Source organism: Triturus cristatus, chromosome 3_1, assembly GCF_964204655.1.
Source record: "Triturus cristatus chromosome 3_1, aTriCri1.1, whole genome shotgun sequence".
In the NCBI taxonomy this organism is placed as follows: domain Eukaryota; kingdom Metazoa; phylum Chordata; class Amphibia; order Caudata; family Salamandridae; genus Triturus; species Triturus cristatus.
Window position 1 is genome coordinate 739346997 of NC_140583.1, and position 23208 is coordinate 739370204.

General features: G+C 43.1%; 1 protein-coding gene across 1 annotated transcript in view; it reads left to right on the forward strand.

The window, feature by feature from the left end:
* LOC146860897 (uncharacterized) overlaps positions 1–23208 on the forward strand; it is a 1545865-nt gene that overhangs the window by 1489620 nt on the left and 33037 nt on the right. The window contains exon 39 of the mRNA XM_085646178.1: positions 9374–9493. Coding sequence (XP_085502304.1) covers positions 9374–9493 — 120 coding nt within the window. The remainder of the gene's footprint in view (positions 1–9373; positions 9494–23208) is intronic.

Here is a 23208-nt window from a genome sequence, read left to right on the forward strand (position 1 = left end):
GCAGAAAGATCCTACCTTCCTACAGCTGTCCCCTGTTTAGCTATTTAAAATCAACATCTTCATCATGGCCCCGGAACTCAACGCCTCTTGGTGCACCGTAAATTGCGCATTTTAGCTTGCACAGTAAATCGCGTCCTAAAAATTTGACTGGACTGCAATCACATATCACAACTTGATAATATTTTTCAAAGGAACCTATCTTAATTGGGACCTTGTCTGACACATGAATAAAGGATCTCTTCGTTTGCAAAACCTGAAACCTGGATCTGTCTTCCCAAGAGTTGTAGGTTCTGAACTTCCCCTGTTCTAATAGTCAGAATGGGTAGCACCAGCATTTAGTGAAAAGAGCACTGGGTAGCCATTCATCTCACCTGTGAATGGACCATTCTGCTGTACCTCCCGCACTGCCAAATATTCAATCTTTCTCCCCCTCAAGTATCGTACCTGTGATTGATCAGAACCATAACCATCCGAAGCTTCATAGACAGGGAACTGCTGGTAAATAGCTTCATTTGCAGAATGGTTCTGATTAGCTTTCAGAACCTGATTCACATTGAACCTCAGACTCTCCGTATTCTGCTGTCGCATCAGTGCTTGAGGAAGTTGCATCAATGGGGCTTGAGACATGGTAGGGTGCTGGTTTCTCTGCATTTAGTGCATTTTGCATCTGCATAGGATTTACAATTTGCATTTGGACATCACCGGGCATTTGGTTGGGGTTCTGTCGATGCTCCCGTTTTCAATAGCTTAACTTTTTACAATAATGACAAGGATTGAACTGCTTCAATGTCCACACATATATCCCTGTACTCGGTCAATTGTAACACCACAACCTCTACCTTTTGGAAGACCATTTCCACCTTGCATCCTTTGTCCTCTACCTTGGTATCCAACACTGAAACTCTGTCTCTGCAAGCCTAGCTTGGCCCAACATGAACTTTTCCTTAAGCCTTTTCTGTTTCATTTCTTGTTCATCACTACAATACTTCGCATATCAAAGTATCTTGTCCAAAAGGCCTACTTTGCCAACAGAATCATATTCTGTTAATTATGTAAGCTAACCTATGGATGGAATCTGGAAACAAACTACAACACACATTTGCTCCTATCACTCCTTTCTGGATTATCGGCACCGATATGTTGTCTGAACACTTGCATCATATGCTCAGAATCAGCATGCAGTGACTCCTTTGCTGTATGAGCAGTTTGATTAATCTTCAACCAGTCAATCTCCTTTTGTTGGACCTATCTTTTGAAGAAATTTATCACACGGTTATACTTCCCCATCACTATAGCATTGCTCCATGCCATTCTCTGAGATTCAGCATTGGCCACTGTACCCGCCAACTTACATTCAGCCCACAAATCACTAAGAACCACAATGTCGAAAAATGTATTAGAATCTTCTCACAAAACTTTCTAATCAGTCAACCTGAGTGTACCACGAATCAGGACTCTCCCTCAATTTTGGAAACTGATTTGTAAATGTTGCCAGTTCCCTCAGCTCCAAGGCACAAATTCCCTTCATATACCTATCTCAAATGGTAAGTCTTAGCAATAGTTCTATCTGGCGGGGCAGGGGGTATTTTTATTGTTATCCCAGCTTCCACCTTTCTATTCTTTTCTTTCTTTTTCCGGACCACCTGTCCCTTAGTTTATCTAAGCTTCTCCAGGTCTATAGGCAACAAGTTATTTCCTTAACATGTAACTTAATTCCGAAGCCCTCATGTTCACAGTTGCTTTGTCATCTAACTGAGTTTGAAAGCTCCTCTGTAAAGTCTTACTTCTAGAAAGGTCTATACTCTATACCATATTCACTTGCCAATTCTGTTAATTTCTCACATGCTTGCACCACACGGTGGTTAGCATCTACACTCAAATATATATTCTCTTGATACATGTCCACATGGGTAAGATCAAAGTTTCCTGTAATGAGCTTTTCTAACTCTACCCTCAATCTGGAAATGTCTAGGGGTCTCACACTTGTCTGAACCACCACTTTGTTTTCAGCCTCTTTAACCTCTCTACTTACTGGGTACTCCATAAACAATTGGGGTACCACTCCAAAGTCCAATAATCCTGTGGCAGCTTCATCAACTGGAGTCAGAAACAATAGCGTCCCACCTTTTCCTAAAGATCTTGCAAACAGGTTGAGATTCCCAAATTGCCACTTTCAAATTCTGTATAGTAGGAGTAATATCAGAAGTATGCATTCGAGAAGCCACTTCAAATACTACAGGTATCAGAGCTACAGCATTGGGCAGTTACAGCGAGGACAGTCAGTGAATGGGTTGCTCTAACAGAGGTTGTTACTCCATGAATGGGTACAACTGGGACAGTAGAAGAAGGGACAGTCTTAACAATAGCTGTTGGTGCCGGAATGTTCCCAACTGATGGCTTTCGGGGAAAGCCCTCCTATCTGAGTGACATCTTGGTCACTTTACCAGCAGCACCACCAGCAACAGTGGGCTGGAAAACGTGATAAGGAAGTGGTTCTTAGGACAGTAAGTCCTCCAAGAATTTGTCACTAGAATCTCTGTCAGTATCAAACTTATACAGAGTCTCATTATCTTTCTCTCCCGGAACTTTCTTCTTCTTGGATTTTTGTTTGGCAGTACAGAGTACAAACTAACTCTTTCAATCATATCCCTTCTCCACATTTGCTGTTCTGCATCCTATTTAGCATCTACCCAACTATGAACTGCCTTTTTCACACAGTTCTGAAATTATTCTTTCTCTTTTGCATGTTCAGCACTCTCCCAAGCATTCAAAGCTTCACATTGTGCTAGTCTAGGTTGGGGTTTCGATTCATATAACACCTGTCTCAGATTTTCAATTATATTTATAGTGAAGGTATCATATCTGAGAAACTGCAAGGACCCTTCTTTCTGAGTGAGCTTGTTACATTGTTTGAACCAAATACATGTGTGAAGTCTGAGATTTATAGCCTTATAATGACCTGGCATACCTTCCGGTGGAGCTTTCTTGCCCTCTCAGACAGGAACGTTCACTTCACTCCCATCAAATCTCTTAGCTCCCTAAAACATTTCATTTTTGCAGGAATTTATAGCAATTTAGGGAATTAACAGTGAATTCAAACAAGCGGCTGTTTTTTGTCAAACCACAATATAATATGTGGTATTACTAATATCCAATCTTAGCCGGGTGCTCTTAACACAACTCTGTCACTGCACAAAACCTGAAAACACAACAACCAATACCAGTGCGTCATCTAAACCAATTGACCAACATGGTACCTGATGATGTGGCCAACAGCACCGTGAAGCAGATTTTCCTCCTTCGCAATCATTTTGTTCAAATTAATTTTAACAACAACACCGAGCAAGCACAATTAATAAATAACTAATCTGCTCCTCTAAGGAAGTTCAAAGTTATCACTCACTCAAGAGGGTTATACAGAGACGAGTGCCTTCCAACATTAGTACACACACAAGTGAACATATTGACCAGTAGGAAATCACCTTGACTAATGTGGGTTCTCCTCTGTGCAACAGAATTTACCAACACTATTCACTATTACTTGCAATTAATCAGTTACAAGTCCCTGTCTTAATTATGCGGTTGACGGCACCTCACGGACTGACACCACAAAACTTAACCCACAGTATTCTTCTTATTTATCCCTGGATCTTGGACTGGGAAGAGCCGGATATCAAGTTCAAGTGATCAACATTAAGCGAGTATCCATTGACACAATCAACCCAAATACATTGCTACAATGCGGAACATGCAATGTCTCCAAAATACCGCAAGCTTAACATATCCAAATTGTGATGCTCAAACCTATTTATACTCACTCCTCAGCCACCGCGGCCACCCTTAGAACCACAGAAACACTACTGAACTTCCAAATTCAGCTATGAATTATAGGGACATGGACTGGACTCAGGCTTGCTATGGATCTATTTCTAGAATATTGTAGCTCCCTAAACCTCAGTGACAAGAAATGCTATCCTACAAGTTGATGGATTGGATTTCCTTCAATCTCAATCTCTTGGTAAAACCCTCAAAGAGAATATCCCACTGGTCGTATGGACCTTTGTCTGATGACTTGAAGTTTATGAAAGGAGCTAACATCGGCAATGCATTTTAAGTATGGGGAAACCAATGTGGCTCTCGAGAATGACAGAGAGTTTGGTGTTCAAACCTTAAGAGTTTTATTAACAATTTAGTTCAGGTTACAAGTTAAATCAATCAGAAAAATTTTAACAAATTAATTGCAAGAGCATACATATTTTGATCATACAATCTAAATGTACATATTATAAGTAAATAATGCTAAATTGAATCACATAAATAAAGCAAAATATCTACTAAGCAGGTTCCATAAAGGAACTTTCCTATTTGAAATATAGTATTGAAAGTGGCAATCAAAATTGTATGAGGAAGGTGTTAGCATTATGTTAACCAAGTTTAAGGTTCAAGAGTAAGTACTCATGCATGAAGCTCAACACTCCGGGCATGGGAAATCAGCAGAGTTGAAAAGAAGTATTCTCTCAGCAAAGTCCGGATAGGGTCTGCCCCACTATTTTAAAATACACAGAATTGAAGCATGATACAAAATTTTAGGAGGCTTCTCCATATCAGTTACCACCAAAAGAACCAATCTAAAGGCAGTGTTCTCAGGCAGCAGATAGACTGTCTACTTTCCTAGCTATCAACAAGGAGCAATCATCTGGGCACCTTGGATGTAACATTAGTCCAGTCTGCCTGGTACAGGAGGATCTCTCCCACCATTTCAATCGCTACATCAGAGGCCAACTTCTAATTAAAGTTCCGTTGCCTACCGATCAAATACAATAAACAGTAAGCCTATTCTAACTTCAAGAGGCACATTACAACACATCTGCACTGTCTTGCATGGCACACCAGTGGCTCCCCGGCTTGTCTGGAGTGCAGGATGCTGAATGATGTGAGAGTGTGTGCAGAGTGTGTGTAGTGGGAGCGCTCAGTGGCTCACACATTGCTGCTGGAGGGGCACGGAGCGGCTGCATAGGCGGACTGCCCCCTCCTCACCTATCATCACCCCTTCCTCTTCTTCCCCTTTCCTTCTACTGTGACTTCGCGTGAGTGAGACTTGACTGCATGTTGCATGCTTGATTGGCTGAGGGGGAGGGTGGACTCGAGCCACGTGCCTCTGGTGCTGCTCTGTGGCTCTTCCTCTACTCTGCACAGTCACAATTTGTTGGTTGCCTGCTGTATGATCTTTAGGGGTGTGAGTTGCTGGTTATTCAGTCTGTGAATTGACTTTCTGTGGTTAGAGACTGATAATGACCTGTTTTCTTTTAGGTATTAGTTTACAGTTGGGGGTAGGACACATCATTGGGGAGACACGATTAGTATTGTGGTGTTTACCCGAGGGTGGTGGTGATGTGTTGTCCTAAGGGATGTTTTCATTGGCAGCATTGGCGGGGCTTTTGTGACATGAAGATGCAGAACTACTGATTGCTAGATGGCTCAGTTTAAAATTGTAACATGGAATGTATAGGGCCTTAACTCCTTTGTAAAGAGATACAGAGCACACACTTACCTTCGTAGAAACAACATCATTCATATAGCTATGCTGCAGGAAATGCACTTAACTGATTCAGAGGATTCCAAGCTTCATAAAAAATGGAGAGGTCAGATGTTTTCTATGACTTACTCCTCATATGCTCAGGGAGTGGTTGTTTGGGTGGCCCCTCAGGTGCCTTTCAGAATCCTTAGCAGCAAGGCTAATGTGGAGGGGAGGTTTGTCCTGGTCCATGTGGAGCTTGATGGTAGGGAAATCGTCTCCTGAATGTTTATGCCCCAAATGTTGATGATGGTGCTGTATATCTGCTTGTGGAGACCCTTCTGCTGCCCTATTTGGGGACCCCGGTGGTATGGGCTGGGAATTTTAATTATGTTTTGGACAGCTCCTTGTACAGACCAAGATCAAAAGGGCCCCAAGGAAAATATATATAGACAGGGATTCTCGTGAACAAAGGCAAGAGAAATTCAACCCTCCGGAAAAAGGGAAGAATGTGTCACCTGTCGTCTAAATAATAAAGGGGCGAACATACGTCCCCAAATGATAACCACAGCTAGAGTGAGATCGGGGGAGGATACAAAATTGGACCCAATTGATCAGCAGAACGGATATAATAAATACTAAATGTATTTGAAGATATAATAAATTTCAATTAATTTTCAACGAACATTTCTTTTATACATCAAATTTTTTTATATGTCATTTTTTTAAATATATAAATATACTAGAGCAAGCCAACACAAAAAGGCATAAACACAACTAACATAAATGAATAATACGTGAAATAGATGATTTTATCACAACTAATAAGATAGTAGAATGCTCAATCTGTCTTAACCCCACAAGGAGAGCTCTGAACACTAAAATAAACAAATCCAACCACATATATATTTACATCAATCACACCAATCATGCACTCCACATTCTCACATTCAATAAATGAAACAATTCATATCGACAAAATTATGTATAAAAAACCAGGACAGAAAATCCAGAGCAAATGTATAGGGCTATAATACATATAACAGGTATTGCAATGGTGTATAGCCCACTGGTTCCAGTCTTGCATGGTGCCGACGCGCGTTTCGGTGTTAGGCTAACAAGTAGCCATCACCTTCCTCAGGGCACTAAATAGGGAAGAGCACTGCAGTGGGGAAGACCAAGGAACACAGAAGATCTTGTAGGTGTATAATAAATATAACTTGGATCCGCGTCTACATAATTCCGAATAGGAGGCTGCTCCAAATACTCTACAAGACAAAGTATAACATGATTAAAGACCCTCCCCTTATGGTACATAATATTATAGACAAATAAACAAATAAAGCTGAACCACGGTTCCCATAGATCCTCACCTAAAAGAGGGAGGGAAATAGTGCACAGACAGCAGCACACGTGTTGATAGATATCCAACAACCAGAAAAATCAAAGAGCATTCTCTTTTTTCTTTTTTTCTTGCTGATTGATTCAAAATGAACATTTCAATGCATCTGGATTGCTAGATTCTGTACTCATATATAAAACAGTTATGCCAGACCTATCGTGTTTGGGATTTATTGACCGTATGGCTTACTCTTTATCACACTATTCTTAGGGTGTCTTTTTTGCTCTTTGATTTTTCTGGTTGTTGTCTTTAGTCTATGTTACTTCTGTAATGTATTAATAGTTGGCCTATTATACACCTCATTTGTTTTGAGTGTATTAATGGACGTATTGTTCATTCTATCATCCATACTTTTTGTTATCACAGATTGTACTCTTTTTGCCCTTCGTCTCTTCTCGTTCCTTGGTGTATTCTCCATTTCTTTTCTCCTCTGTTTCTTTATTTTCTTCTACCTTTGCTTGTTCTCTCTTCCTTTGTGTATTTATGGAAAGCGAGGAGATGTTGTAGTAGTTTTCCATTAGCATGCGGTTCATCCACTCTGTTATGCTTATGATGTCACTCTCATGAGAATAGAATGCTATTGTTTTAATCCCAGGAGGTTGTCAGTTCCTGGAAGCTGTGGAGATGAACAGTCAATAAAGTATGTGCTCTTACGCTTACCTGTCTGGTGTAATCACCACAGAGTTCCTTATAGTTACTGGCTCTGCTTTCCGTAAGGCTTGTTGATGTGTAATCACTAATCAGCTGTAATAGCTACAATAAAATGATTTAAACATAAAATCCGACTTTACTATTAAAGAGAACATCTGAAGGATGTGCTCATATGTTATTGCCCGGTGGGTTTTCTTGATGGGTGGGCATAACTAGGGGAATTCACTCTAGCGTAATTACTAATAATTGCCACAAAATTACTTGTAATTATCCATAATTATGTGAGAAGAGTAATCCAACATTTAGTGCTGTTTTATTAGTGAAAAATGCACTCTCATGTCCAAAATGGGCCAGAGAATGCATTTTGTGCTAATAAAATAGCACTACATGCTACAAGACATGAACAGCAGTACCTACCAGTCATTCGCGCTCTCTTTTTTTATTGTCCATGTTCTCTTGTAATAGGACTTATGGTCCAAATTACTCTTAATTGCTCAAGCTGGCATTATTTGCTTAGTTTTGGTAATTTTGCACTACAAGAGGAATCTGTAATTTCTGAAATTACTCCAACTACTCTTGCATAATTAACATTTCTACAAGGCCTGCCTCTCTCCTAAGACCCTTCCCCCGACTCCTGCGGGAAGCTCACCAGTTCTACTGCAGAGCCCTGCTTCCCACACCACAAGTCTAAAGTGAGACTGATTGTCTAAATCAATGCTTGTTTTTCTTCTTGCTGATGATGAAGATATCAACAAGCATATAGGTAACAAGCATTGGCAGAGCCAAAAATCAGCTATTATATTTCTAAAGACAAGATATAATTGATTAGACAATGCTTAAGGGTAGCTTAATCAATGTTTCACACTTTAAAACTCATAAAAAGTAAATATTACATAAAAAACATATCGGCAGATTCACAAGCATCTTGCGCCTCAGTACGTCACTTTTTGTGACACACTGGCAGCACATTTCTCTGCCCCATATTTACAAAGACGGGAAAAGCCACCCTGCGTGGCTTTTGCTGTCCTTGAAAATGTGGTCCCTTTACACACAGCACTTTGGCATGAAAGGGGCTTTCCAAGGGTGTTGCTCTGGGTGTTCCCACGCAACACCCATGGGGCCGGACACATTTCCAGATTTACGAGGAATCGTAAACCTGGAAATGCGTCAGTATGCTACGCCACCCTAGGAGTGGTGTGGCGAGGCGCAACGAGGAGAAATGTTTTCATTTCTTCTAGTTTCTTTCCTCTTTCAATGTGTGCTGCATTCTACAGCATGCATTGAAAGAGGAAAATGCCTGTAATGATTGTTTTCGTGCAGGAAGGTGCCCCTTGCTGCACAAAAACAATCTCCCCATGACGCAGGCATCCTTGCACTATGGTGCAAGGGTGTCTGCGCCAGCGCATGGCAGCTGTCTATGCGACAGCGCAGAGGGGAGCACAGGAATGCAACCTATTATTGTAAATAATTTGCATTCCTGTGCTCTGAAAGAACCGCAGCGTGGCACAGCCAAAGGGCTTGCGTTGCTGCGCTGCGGCACTTTCTTGTATATCTGCCCCATAGTTCCCTTCCTGATACGTGTTGAATCATTCCATATTGTGAGCTGGTATCCAAAAAGAGCACAGCCTTGCATTTTGTCTGGCCAAGTATTTTGATGGAAAGAGCTTCTCTATAATCTGACCTGCCCGTTCAGGCTATCCTGATTGCATATTGTCTCATAACATGATGGCTCTGTTTGATATTGTGTTTTGTACTACGTATTTTATTTTCCTCATATTTACATTCCCCCTTACATTCCAACACAGAGCAACGTACACCAGGCTCATCAGTTCTCAGGCGTGTGCCTATCGAGAAGAGTAATGCAAGCACAACGCTGCCACCACTGAATGAATTTGAAGCCTCGACTATCGAACAGACAAGTACAGGTGATTACAGATCGATTGTGTGTTCCCATCACTATCTCCAGTTCGCACCTGCTAAATGGTTCCTGGTTGTAGGCCATTAGGCCTGACTGGGCATGGAGTTCATTTACCGCCACATCTGCTTCTGCGTCATCACTTATGCTGTAAAAGAAAATATTGATCGCAAGAGTTGGTAAGGAGAGAAATGGGAATAAAGGAGGAGATTAGAATTTCTGTTCCGGAGAGTCAAATATTGAGAGCAGCAAGAGATAAAATGGTCATCAAAGAAGCTGTAACACGAAAAGCCCTGGGAGCGCTCAGATGTATTTCCCAGGAGTAAAAGAAAAGATGGCAGTATAATGGAGACAGACAATGAAGCAGACAAAAACGATATAGTATACAGCATAGGAGAGCCACGTATACAACACACAGAGTAAAACTTTTCATACATCACAAAAAATAGGTGTAAATTGGGTCAACATCATAGATTATAAGTTTGACGGAGTCAATGCGGGTCTAACACATAGACGAATACATGATCTGGTTCATGGAGTATAAAATAGACGGGCCACACTCAGTAAGTAGGAGAAAGATGATTCAATCCCCAAACCCATAACCTAGAAAGTGGATTAATGTATTCAACATTGCATGTAACCCACAGGAAACATGCATCCAACCAATTTAAATGACAAGTGAATTAACCAGGTGGACTAATCCGAAGAACAGGCTAGAGCTGGAGCCATTCCAGGAAGCAGACATTTGATCCAGCCCCGTTAGTAGAAAAAAAGTCAATTCAAACCATGAAGCAGTGGCCTACTAATCCCATCAGCGCAGTTTTCCTCATACGTAGCAACGTTGCCTTGGCATAAGAAAACTACACAGCATCAGCAGTATCAATTGATCACTTCACTTGGATACTGTGGCAACTGAGTACAAAGCCATGTCCCCTGCCTCTCCACAGGGGAAGAGACTCACTCTCTTCCATCTCCCATAGCTCACTGTGTCACTGAAGATGAGGTGGGGTGAAGTTGTGGGGGCTCTGGGGTTCTTCTCAATTCCCGGGTTTCCCTCAGCTCTGTGAATGAAGACGATCAGTTTGTCAGAGCCAAGGTGGAATCAAGGGCTGACTTCAGCCTCCTTTCACAGCTCTTGTTGTGTGCATACTGGCAACTGTCGGGGACACACAGCAGTAGCTGGGAAAGAAACTGCAGCTTCCGAGGCGCAAGGGGGGTGGGTGTAAAACCACTGTTTCTCATGGTCAGGAGGGGTGTAAATTTAGTTATGGTAGATTGCTTCAAGTTAATTACAGCCTATTGGGTCTGCAGCCCATTATTTACTTAGAGGTGTAAGAATATTAATGCTGAATTTAGCAGCATTCTTTCTATTGATCAGCAAGCCTAAACATTGAGATCTTTGTCTGAGGTTTGATGTATTAATGGAACCCCATAATACTTTTCTACCATGCAATTATGGTATCTCTTTATTGGCTATTACAATTCTGCTTTGTATACTGCCTGCCAGAACCATTGAATAGGTTAGTCCAATTACATTTATCGAACATAGAGTCTGTCTCTTGGAAACCAGAACATCAATAACAGAAGTCACCATTTCTCCTATGGAATGTTCTGGTAACATGGTATACTTAATGGAGGAATTTTAAATAACTCAATTATGGCTGTGCTTCAGGAATATATCTATGTTTTGCTTTCAGGCTATGTTCCATTGTTGTTCCAACAGTGTGTGTTCTCATGTATGTATCAGTTATGCTGTAGCAAAGGGATCCTGTCTCATTGATCATGATAATAGTATACTGATTTGAAATCAAGTAATTTATTTTTGTTGATATTCTCAACAGATTTGGAAAGTCTATGGGCCAGATGTAGGTGGCTAAATACCGGTCGGTAACGCCGAAATTCGTTAAATTTCTGCATTACCGACTGGTATTTAGCCATGTGCGATGTAGGTGACTTTAAACCTACATGCAAAATAAGGAATCGCAAAATAGCGATTCCTTATTTTGCTCTTGCATTTAAGGAATCGGAAATACTGATTCCTTAAATGCAATGTACTTAGCACTGAAAACAGTGCACCTCAGCCTTAAGGAATTGCTATTTACCACCAACTTCAAGTCGGTGGTAAGTAGCGATTTTCTTACAAAAAGCACTTTATTGTTTTTTTTCATGTGGCACACATCCATGCCCTTAGGGCTTGTCTGTGCGCCACATGTGCACACATGCACATTTCAGGGATGCAACAGAGTGTCCTTTGGACACCCTGACACCCTTGAACCCTTAACGATTCGGTAATACCGAATTGCTAATAGTGAATCTCTTCCCATTCATTCCTATGGGCCTCCTAGCCCATAGGAATGAATGGCTAGGTATTCCTTAATAACGAATCGGAATTACCGATTCGTTATTAAGGAATGTTAAGGAATCGCTAATATTTTAGCGATTCCTACCTACATTCCATTTAGCGAGTCCTTAATAGCGATTCGGTAATAATCGCTATTAAGGACTCGCTAAATAGAAGTTACCTACATCTGGCCATTGATTCCTTGGATATTTAGAATCATCAACTGTCCTTTTTCCCCACCATCCTGTGCAATGAATTAAACGAATCTGTTGAACTAGGAACCTGTTGCAATATCTCACCAATACACATATTCTCAAGACATTCAAGAGCAAATGTAGATTTATATAGCACAGCTTATCACCCATGAGGGTATCCAGGCAATGTCCATGGGCACGGGAAGAGTAAGGGATTTGCCCAGAATCACAGGATGTTGAGCTGATGCTGAAACTCGAATCCGGATCTTCAGCTCCCGATTTGGTAGCTCTGACTGCTGTGCCACACCCTCTCCAATTGGAATTGGAATTGAATTATAATTGGAACTTTCTTAAAGCTGAGCAATGGTTTAAACAGCAACATTATTTTGATAAACAATATATGGGCAACTGCAGAAAGTGAACTTTTAATCCATTTACCTACTGTAGGTTCAATGAATTTCAGCATTATTGAACAAATCCTACTGCTCAGATCACGATAGTGAACGTAATCAGTACCAGAAGTTCAGATGTGTTCTAACTGATAAATAACCCTTCAAAATTACCAAACACGTATATACATCCCATGACAGAGCAAGGCTATTTTCTGTGAATACATGCTTATCTGTCTTTTTAAATGCATGTTTTTAGTTAGAAAGAGCAGGTAACAATCGATGATGCCATCTTCATAATCCTACTTTTTTTTCAAAAGAGAGTGATTGAACTAGTAAAGGGAAAGGTTCATTAGTCCCTGCAGGCCTTCCATAAAATTGATACTACTAGTCCAATGCCTTTTTGGTGACTGGTGTCACCAGCCTGGGAGGCAGCATAGGGTTTATTTTGTGTGTTATGGCAAAATACATTATTATAATATTTTGATTAGATCCTCTAGGCAGGAGCACATTTGTTCTGGTAAGATAACATACATCATATGGGAAGAGACTAAGAACACTGACCTTGACCATCATTTTATTGTTCATGTTCATGTTCCTTTTCTTTCTCTCAACAGCATCCTCCTTAAGCCACCCTCCACACACACTTCACTTCACATCACCTGCATGCTCATCGATTTACACTGTTCGAAGCACAAGCAATTCAAGTCAAATCATAGTATAGTGAACTGGAGTAATGTAAAAAACAATGATATAGACTCTGTATCTTCTTTGGTGTTTTTATTCTATCCACTCCTTTTAGCCAACACATTTCGTCGCTTAGGGATGTCGCCCCTATGACTTCCCTAGGGCGTAGGGTATCGAGTACGTTCAGATATCACAACCTCCTAAAGCGTCAATTCTGCTAAGAGGTCTTGTGTCCAAAATATGTCAGTGAAATCCAAGAGCAAAGTTATAACCAATCCAAAAGGGTTGCCAATACGTGCCAATATCAATCCAAAAGGTTGCCAATAAAGTCCAAAATCGCAATGTAAGTCAGTGAGTTTCAAAATCCCTTGGGAGACAGTTAAGCTCCTGTGTAGTAAGGACTCCCTTAATACGTACATACATTGTTAAGTTAGCATAACCACGTTAGATGTTAGAAAGCCATCTTGCTGCTTTTGCGCACGACACTGCGTTTACATGTTATTCTTTAAACAAACTGCTGACTCGAGCCTTGCCTCACACGAGAGCAATCTGTTGTTACCATCCCGAGCTCTGCGCAGCAACCTTGGTCTGTACATGATGTGACAAACAGTCTGGGTTGTTACACAATGCATGTTTTCCACTCTAGGTTGATCGACCCACTATTTAGTCATAACACACGGGCAGCTGCAAATACCTGAAAGTTGGTGCTTTTAATATTGCAGACATCATAATTAATATTCAGACTGAAGACGAGCCTTCCTGCGAGAAGACTCCTGATGCTCCTGTGATGTGATTTCACTAAGCTGATCTTTGAGGTATGGGGTCCCCTATTCAAGCCTAAGAGACCTTCTATTAGACTAATAATAATATTAGCTTCTTAGAAAAGGGAAGGTGGTAGTATCCACTGTCATTATAACATGATCACCCCTTTTATATTCTATGGTATTGTAACGATGCTGATGGTTTTGATTTTAATCATTTGTCTGCTTGTATTAGCCAAAGTACTGCATCTTAGGACACGTGGTCTATAAAAATAAACTCTTTTTATTTACACCGTGTCTCTGTTGATTCTTGTTGTGGACTGATGTGAGAATAATATACGAACAGGTATTTCCGATTCCCACCATTCCTGAGAGTACACTGAGTCGCTTGTTCTGGGTTGTCTTTTCATTGGGACCGCCGAGCTAAATCTCGGATAACGAATGGGACACTTATGCTAGCCGGATACTGGGTTCTGGGTTCTGAGGTGAGTTTCTGGTACACCACAATTCACTGAGGTCCTGGGGTTCTTCGCATAGTTCTGTGTATAAGCAGAATCCCTGCAACATGGCGCACCTAACGTTTGGTCTATGAGTTGAAACGCCTTAGTAGTGCTTATATTAGTCCACGACACCCTCATTCTTGTTTCCGGATAACAAGACTGACGGATTTAATACCTACCTAGCTCTTTTGATATAGGTTCCTTCAAGCTTGATCATTAAAAAGGTTATTGAACCCTTGTGCTACTGATTATTTTAAGTGTAGCTTGCCCTTATGGCAGTAGAAATTGCGGCGCATAGCCGCGCAGCTCTGAAACGTCATTTGACGCAGTATGGGGTGCCGGACACTGGTATGAACGTCATCTTTGTGGTTGGAGCCGATGCGGCTCATCCGTATGAGTTGTTCTACTCTTGGGTGACGATTCCGGCGGTAAGTGAGGATGATAATACCTTTCATTCTTACACCGCCACTGCCGTGCCAGCGAACTATGTACCGTATAGGACACAAGAAATACCAATATCTGCTTGGCAGCATCTTATTTGGTTTAATGGCGCCCTTCCCCATGTGGTTATACCGCCGAGAATGGGCCCTTTATCAATTGCAGGGGCCACTTGGCCGGTACTAGCCGGATTTACGCCTCATCCCCGTTACCTCACAGTGACGGTGGCTGAGTTGCGTGTACTGCACACTGCCCTTATTACGGTATATAGGGCGTTAGTGCAGTACGTATCGCGCAATATGCAGGCAGGGGCACCTGCTGTTGCGGGACAGCCTACTGACCACCACGCGGTAGTCATTAGTCCTGTTATGGTTAATTCTGTTATGGGCAAGCGCCCCCAAACTAGGGATGATTTCCCCTTTTGGCTTGCTGAAAAATTTGACCAAATAGAAGCAGTATACCCGAATACATCTCCTGTGGAGAAACACAGGATCCTTACCATTAGTTTGCCTAAAGACTTGGTCCCCGACGTGGATGATTGTGTAAACTGGGGCAAGATCTTTGCAGCGACGTACGCGCAGTGCTTTGGCACTCCGTCTATGATGATGCTGCCCTCCGTTATTAAACGTGTTCAAGAGAACCACGGTGCGGAGTCTGCGATAGAATTAGGAATGCGGCTCCTCGGACAGTTTGACCTGGTGGCTACCATGATAATGGGTAACCTTAAGGGTGATGCGTTGCAGTTCCAAGTTCGTAATGAACTGAAGAAAGTTGCTGAAGAGGATAAGCCGCGGGAATTTGCGAAAATAATCTCGTGTGCATACAGAGATTTGGGTCGTAGCTCTTTAGGAGTTAAGCCTGTGGTCAAAATTCCCGATAATAAGCAGCTGGGTAAGGCGGAAGCCTCTGGTAAGGATGACCGACCAATCTTTTAGAAACAGAATTGGCGGTCGAAACAACAGGGAAAGCAGCAGCAGAAACAGGGCTCTCGGCCTGCCTCTACCATTCAGTCAAGTAGTAAACGCACTTATGATCTACGTGATCGTGCTACTATTAAGTCTCCTGATAGATTTCAGGTTTCTGAACAACGTTCTCCTCGTTCTTCACAGGAAACATCGGCTTCACAATCCGGTGGCGGAGGCGGTGGCAAAGGTCGGGGTGCTCCACAAACACGTGAACAGCCCCGACAGACTGAGGGTAAAGGCAAGCAGGACGAAATAGCACGACAAAGACCCCCGTTTCAGAAGAAGAAAGTAGCTGCTCTGACGGCGAGGTATGCCTCAGATAGTGCGGACACAGCTTCGGAACCGGACATGGGCGCTGACGCTACTGGACAGCGCGGCGGAAATTACCATAGTCCGTCAAGCTCTGCGTCCATTTCTGGCGGCGACAGCAACTGATATAATGGTTACTGTTGAAACAGCTGACACCAGAGTGGCTCCCCCTGACAGACTTTATGAAATAGTCTTACTAATAGAGGGTGACATACAACGTACAATTAAGGGGATTTTTTGGGATAATCTGACTACCACCTATGATATCCTCCTAGCGGAGGCAGATTGGCCCCCAGCTTTCATTTTAGAAGCTCCTAGAGGGGAGGAGGTAATCCTCCCGTCCTTTGCGCACACAGTGCCTAAGGACCAGGCTGAAGTGTACGCTGGGGAGTGGGCGCTGGCGCTTGCGCCGGCGGTGTATCGTACTCAGGTGGGATGGGACCGGTTGTCCCCCTGCCATGAGATTCCATTGCGGTCTATGCCCCAGCCTCAACCCCAATATCCCATGCGTCGTGAAGCTAGGCCACACGTCGCGGCGATCCTTGAACAATTGGAATATCAGGGTGTTATTGAAACTTGTGTGTCCCCTATGAATAACCCTTTATTCACTGTAACGAAGCCTGACGGCTCGTACCGTTTAGTTTTGGATTACCGGCACCTAAACTCCCATTGCCGGACCTGCGCGGTACAGAATACACACAGCTCGGCTCTTGTCGACAGTCTCGTGCGTAAAAGATTTAAAACGACACTTGACATTTCCAATGGCTTTTTTAGCCACAACCTGTCCACACTGAGTAGCCAGTGGACGGCGTTTACTTCGGGCGGCAAACAAAAACAGTTTACGAGATTGGCCATGGGCTACAAAAATAGCCCTGGCGTCTTTTCCGCTCGCGTGGTTTCTCTCTTAGAAAGAATAGACCCCGACACATACTCCTATGTTGACGATATCTACCTAACGGATGATGAGCTGATGCCACATCTGTCTCGAGTCGACAATATTATAGTGAGTTTTGCTGACTATGGCTACAAATTCAATTTTGCAAAGTCTCACATCGCGGAATATACTGTGTTGTTTTTGGGCTACGAGCTCAACAATGAAGGTAAGGGACTTGCTCCCCACTTTCTGGAGAAATGCGCATGCTTGCGTGCTCCGACAACGCTGAAAAAATTACAATCTCTGCTGGGCTTTCTGAATTTCGGACGTACGTATATTCCTGATTATGCCCAGCGTATCAAGCCGTTATACGCCTTGGTACAACCTTCTTTTTTGAAGTCTAGCTGGCAGCTAGAACACTCTGCTATTTTACAGTCTTTACAGGCTGATCTTCTTGCTTCACAATACTTGCTGACGCGTGATAACCGCACTAACCTGGTAATAAGAATAGTACCAGGCGCCGTGGGTTTCACGTATTTGACGTTTAATGAGGGCGATACTGTCCCCATTGCGTACAAATCACACTTGTACACCTCTGCTGAATTACGTTTTTCCACAGTCGAGAAAGTTCTGACTGCTGTGCAGATGGCGATCCTTAAGGAACGCGCACTGTCGCATGGGAAACAGATTCTGGTTGTAACACCGTATCCTGCCCTGGAGGCAGTGACTAAAGCAAGTGTACCTAATTCTAAAGCTTTGCATCCACGGTGGATACAATGGGCCACAACTCTGACGTCGCCAGATGTCACTTATATCTTTGACGCCTCATTACAGACTCAAGAGTACTTGCAGTATGAATTCGTTCATCCGGCTCCTCTGTCTTTGCGCCCGCTCGAAGAATGCCATTGTGTCATATACACTGACGGCTCGGCGCAGCCCGCGATTGGATCAAAGCACGCTTATTCTGCGGCTTGCGCAATTGTCGTAGGTACATTCGTAAATGGTGAATTCCGATCTGATGCAGTGCATACGCAGTCATTGGGTGATTGTACCGCGCAATTGGCGGAGCTTCGGGCTCTGGTGCTTGCACTGGAGTTTGCTGATCCCCGAGTCACGACTCTTATAGTTAGTGACTCTTTTTATTGTGTCCAGTCCTACAATGACAACTTACACTTCTGGTCTCAAAATGATTATCGAGATACAAAAGGTAGCACAATTAAGCATAAACTGCTTTGGGTTCGAGTGGCAGACTTTAAAGAACGTCTCCCTCTCGTGAATGTTATTCACACTCTTGGTCACCAACGACTTGGTGTCCATGCTGTCGGTAACAGCTTGGCTGACGAGGCAGCAAAAACCGCAGTGGCTACATACTTAGTGGCAGCAGTTACAAGATCCAAAAGTAAGATTGATGATGACATCTTGGCAGCTATTGCTGCTACAGAGAAGGGAAGTGATTACCCGAAGGGTTTTCCTTCTCGTTATTTTTATTATTTAAGTCCTGATAACGTCCCGTTAGTGAGGATTAACGACGTTGGTGACAGAATTATTCCCAACGCGGACTGCAGACCAGCTTTGATATTAGCAGCGCACGAGGGGTTGGCGTCAGCCCACGCCGGCGTGTCCGCTACTATATCTCTGTTACAACAACGTTACTGGTGGTTTGGTTTATATAAACAGGCGCGTGCTTATGTACTTGATTGTGACATTTGCCAGCAGATTAAACCTTCCTCTGTTGCGCGCCCACCACAGACACAGTTGTACATATCTAATAAACCATTTGGTTGTGTTTATTTGGATCACTGCGGTCCTTTTTCTTCTGATACTGCGTACAAGTATATCTTGGTTGCAGTGGATTCGTGCACACGTTTTCTCTGGGTATGGCCACAAAGGAGTGCTGACTCGCGAACTGTCATCAGGGATTTGCGTGTCTTTGTGGGAACTTTTGCGTGTGTTACCTTCCATTCTGATCAGGGCCCTGCGTTCGCCTCTAAGGCTTACAAGGAGGCTATGAGAAATTTGGGGGTCCAAGTCAAATTTTCGTCCCCCTACCGACCTGAGGGTAATAGTGTGGTGGAGCGAATGAACCGTGACTTAAAGCAATCATTGACAGCACGTGTTTTAGGCACAGGCCGGAACTGGCTAGCCCATTTGTATAACGTCCAACGTGCACTTAATAATCTCCCTAGAAGGTCTCTGGGTGAGCGGACCCCGTACATGATGCTCTTCGGAATCAGAATGTTTGTTCCAGACCTTGATGGTCTAGACATGGCGGCGTCGACCGCACCCTTTGACGTAGATGATCACTGTGCTGTTTTGCAGACCCTACAAGAAGCCAGAGACACTCTTTCGAAGGAACACTTGCCCTCCACATCTGAAGCTGAAGTTCAGATTCCGGTAGTCGGCTGGCTACCCCGAGTTGGAGACCTAGTCCGTGAGAAGGTGGAGAACAAGAAGGAGTTCGGCCCCTCTTACCGTGCACCGGTTCCAGTGCTTGGAGTGCAGGGTACAAGAACAGTCATTTTACCTCCACTTCCTGGTCGAAAAGAAAACAGGTACATCTCTATTGACAATGTCAAACGTCAGCGAGTGGCCGATACTTCTTAGTCTGACTCCAGCAGTTTCATGCCAGACGATGCAAAGAAATTCAATGTTGGTTCCTGCTTCTAACACCTTGTCTGATGTTGCCATCGAGATGCAGTCAGTTACTGATCCCCTGTTAATACCACCGGCTGGTGGTCTGCCAAACGAGACTGAGTATGCTTATCCTACAAATGATCACTTGCCCGTTTTACAATCTACGGCGCTTGACCAGTCCAGTTTCTCCTTTGACACTAATTCATTGCCCACCACTCCCCCTTCGAACATTGCTGTTTTTGCTAGTTGGTTTAAAAGACATTTTTTGGTTGCCCCTTGGACATATATCTGGCTGTTGCTTTTCAGTGTTTTTTTGTTTATGTCGATTGGATTCGTAATAGTGTTTTTCCGTCTCGTGGATGGCCACTATCTCAAAGAGAGATCTACAATTAGACTTATCAATGGAACTTTGGCCCCCCACTCCTCGTCCCACATCATGAAAAGGGACCAGACTTTTGTGAATATTACTGCCTGGCCCGTCTTGGATGGAATCGCGTGGGATGCTGTTAAATTTCAAATTCATGGGCCTACAGAGGTCATTAATGTACCTAATGTATTTCGTGTTTCTATGGGTGATGTGGTTAAGCAGAACATTCGTTCTGATGATTGGGATGTTCACGCCATTGAAGCACTGTTTTCAGATTTGAAATATTATGCCGCTTTTGATGCTGAAGATTTATATGAAAATGCGGCTAACTATGCGGAACAGTATTGTTTTCAGCATTATGGAAATCACTTCCTGCATAAAGCGAATACATTTAGGAATTTTGTAAATTTTACCCAATGGGAACACTGTCCCACCCCCTCTTTTGGAAGTTCACCTACATTAGTTGAGAAGTATACTTATTTTACTGATTTCAGTGTCTCCGACCTGGCATCCTTTTATTTTAAGGTTATGCCTGAGTCTGCCTCGAAGGTTAGGCTGACACACACCAAATTGCTTTATTCTAAATCCTTTATGGATGAGTTGTCAATCAAAGGTTATGATCTATGGAAGGCTACTATTGATCTTAAATCGGTTTGGGGTTCCAAACCGTGGCAGGTTCAGGGAACTGAAGCCTTACACCGTGCCTGTCTCGTACCAAATCATATGTTGTTTTTGAATTCAACTATCTTCCAAACCACCTGTTTCGGATTGGCTACTTCTAAAAAACTAAATTCACCTTCTGTGCCGGATCTGGGCGCTTACCCCAATTGGGATAACCACACAGATCTGTCCCTTCCTGCTTTGCAGTCATGGGTTTCAAATACATCCTTCAATATTTCGAAATTTAGTAGTGAGGGATGGTTAATTTGGCAAAGCAGTTCTGATACCTGTCAACGTCGTTTTCTAGGACTGGCACCAGGGTTTACCCAGGAACGCGTAGACCCTAGGTTTGAGTCGTCACACACAGTAACTACGTACTCTGTAGGGAAATTATGTCAGTCCTGGCTGCGACATTCCACCTTGGCATCTGTCAAAGTTCATTTATCAAAATTACATGACAAAATAGATTTGAATGATTTTGTTAAAGGTCCTGTGGGTGGCAGAACCAAAAGGTGGGCGTATGCTATTTACAACGAAGTTTGGAAATTGTCGCAAATTGAGGCGGCTTCCAGATTGAGAGCTATTGACCAAGCAAATATGGAGAAGGTATTAGCCGTTATAGATAACAGCATTAACACTCTCTCTTCACGAATTTATACGTTAGATAATATTGTTTCTTCAGTTGTTGATATTGTGCATGATGATATGTCTGTATTGTATCATGGTCAAAACCAGTTGCGTTCTGTTATGCAGTTTGCATGGACATTGCAAACGTTAAAGGCAGGGAGGGTCCCTTGGGACTATTTGAATACAACATCTTTATTCCTTCCCTTTAACCTTACTGAGAAGCAGCGGTTCATGTCCATGAAGGATGCTACATATTCCTTGTTACATATTGAAAAATTGGAGCCGTTACCTTTCTCGGTGGCGGAACTCAATTCGGCCACGTGGTTAATCCACAGGTTGATCACTTTACCTTTTGCGCTTTTTAAGTTTACGTCCTGTATGAAACATTATGCTCTGGGTAGATATGAACAGCTGGGTACCGCTTTCATGCATGAGGTTTGGTCCCTCCCCTTTACGTATAGATGTACTAGGGACGATACTGAGGTTTATCTGAAGGGTGAGGAATGTACCACGACACCAGATCATTCCTTGGTATGTAGGCACATTCAGCTGCACGGTGCTTGCAATGTACAAGCCCCAAATTTGGCCTGCGTCCTAAAAGGTGTCCCAGTGCCAGTGATTACGCCTTCTTTCACGCTGCTTGCAAACGGTAGTTATTTGATTTTGAATAATGAAGCTTGCTGCGGGATGTTAGTGGGAATCCCGTATATAGTAACTGTATAGCAGAGGGTTGTCTGCTGCAATAATGTTCTATTTCCACCCCCGCATGGGCGGCTGGATGTTTCCATCTGGCCTTCGATTCCGACCTTGAAAGCAGAGTTCAACAAGATGAGCAGAATAAGGGCTCTATTGTCCCAAAAGGAGGTGCCATTAACTTCCTCCCGTGAAACATTTGTCCTTCACGTAGCAAATACGCGCACTGAGGTACAGGCGCTTTTGAATACTGATCTCCCCCTGCATTTTGGAGCTTTGATCCAAACAATTTTCAATGCCTCGTCCACAACTGGCCTGGCTAATTTTTTTAAACTTGTGGGCTCAGGCCTCGTGACCTCTTTCCAAACTATTTTTGGTGTGATTCCGGCATTTTTTCATTCTATTTTCTCAAGCGTCTTTGGAGGTGTTCCGCTGATTCTGGCGCTGGTGGCAGGTGTGCTGCTTTTACTTTTCATACTACGGAATGGCTGCTCTTTCTGTGCCACACGACAGCCTGTCCCGTCTGCAGCTTCTTCGTGACAGAATGCTTGACTATTATGGTACGCTGCCGTTGGCAACTTTGAGCCTGGCATATGGATTATCCTTCCGGTATTCCTACTTCACCTGCGTGCAACCTGTTTTTCACTGCCTACATTGTCCCTTTGAATGGCCTCTGGATTTGTGCTTGACCAACACGGTGTCTCCGGTGCCGGATTTCGATCGACTGATGAGGCCCTTAGTGTCTCACGAGTTTGCCTGTTCTGGTGTCCGGATTATGGCCTGTGGTGCGGCACATGGTATCCTGGGTAATTGGGACATCGCAAGGGCTGCCTACGACTTCTTAGCTATGAGCTATCTGGAGGATCAGTTCGGTTGCCCTCTGATTGTGCTAGAGGCTCCGCTTATTGAAGAACATGTTTGTTCCTTTTCTTTACTTAATTAGATGGCTGAGACTTTTAGTGGCTCTGCAAACGATTTCTTGTTGGAGGCAGTTGCCACATATGCTGCATATACATTCATGGATTAAGTGTACTGTAGTCCGCTTTGTTTTTACTCCATTACCTGTGCCTCTGGACTGCTACCCGGCGCAGGATTTCTTTTTAATTTTTTCTCTTCCCGTTATATGTTTGAGGTTTTTTTGTTTTTTTTCCCCTTTTTCATTTTTCGTTTTTCCGGCTTTGCCCTGACCTGAAACTTTTACATTGAGTACGCCTTGTTCTGCTCTGTCGAAACTGAACTCTGCGTTCTTTATTTTTCTTGCCTATTGGATAGTGCTTCGATCAAGG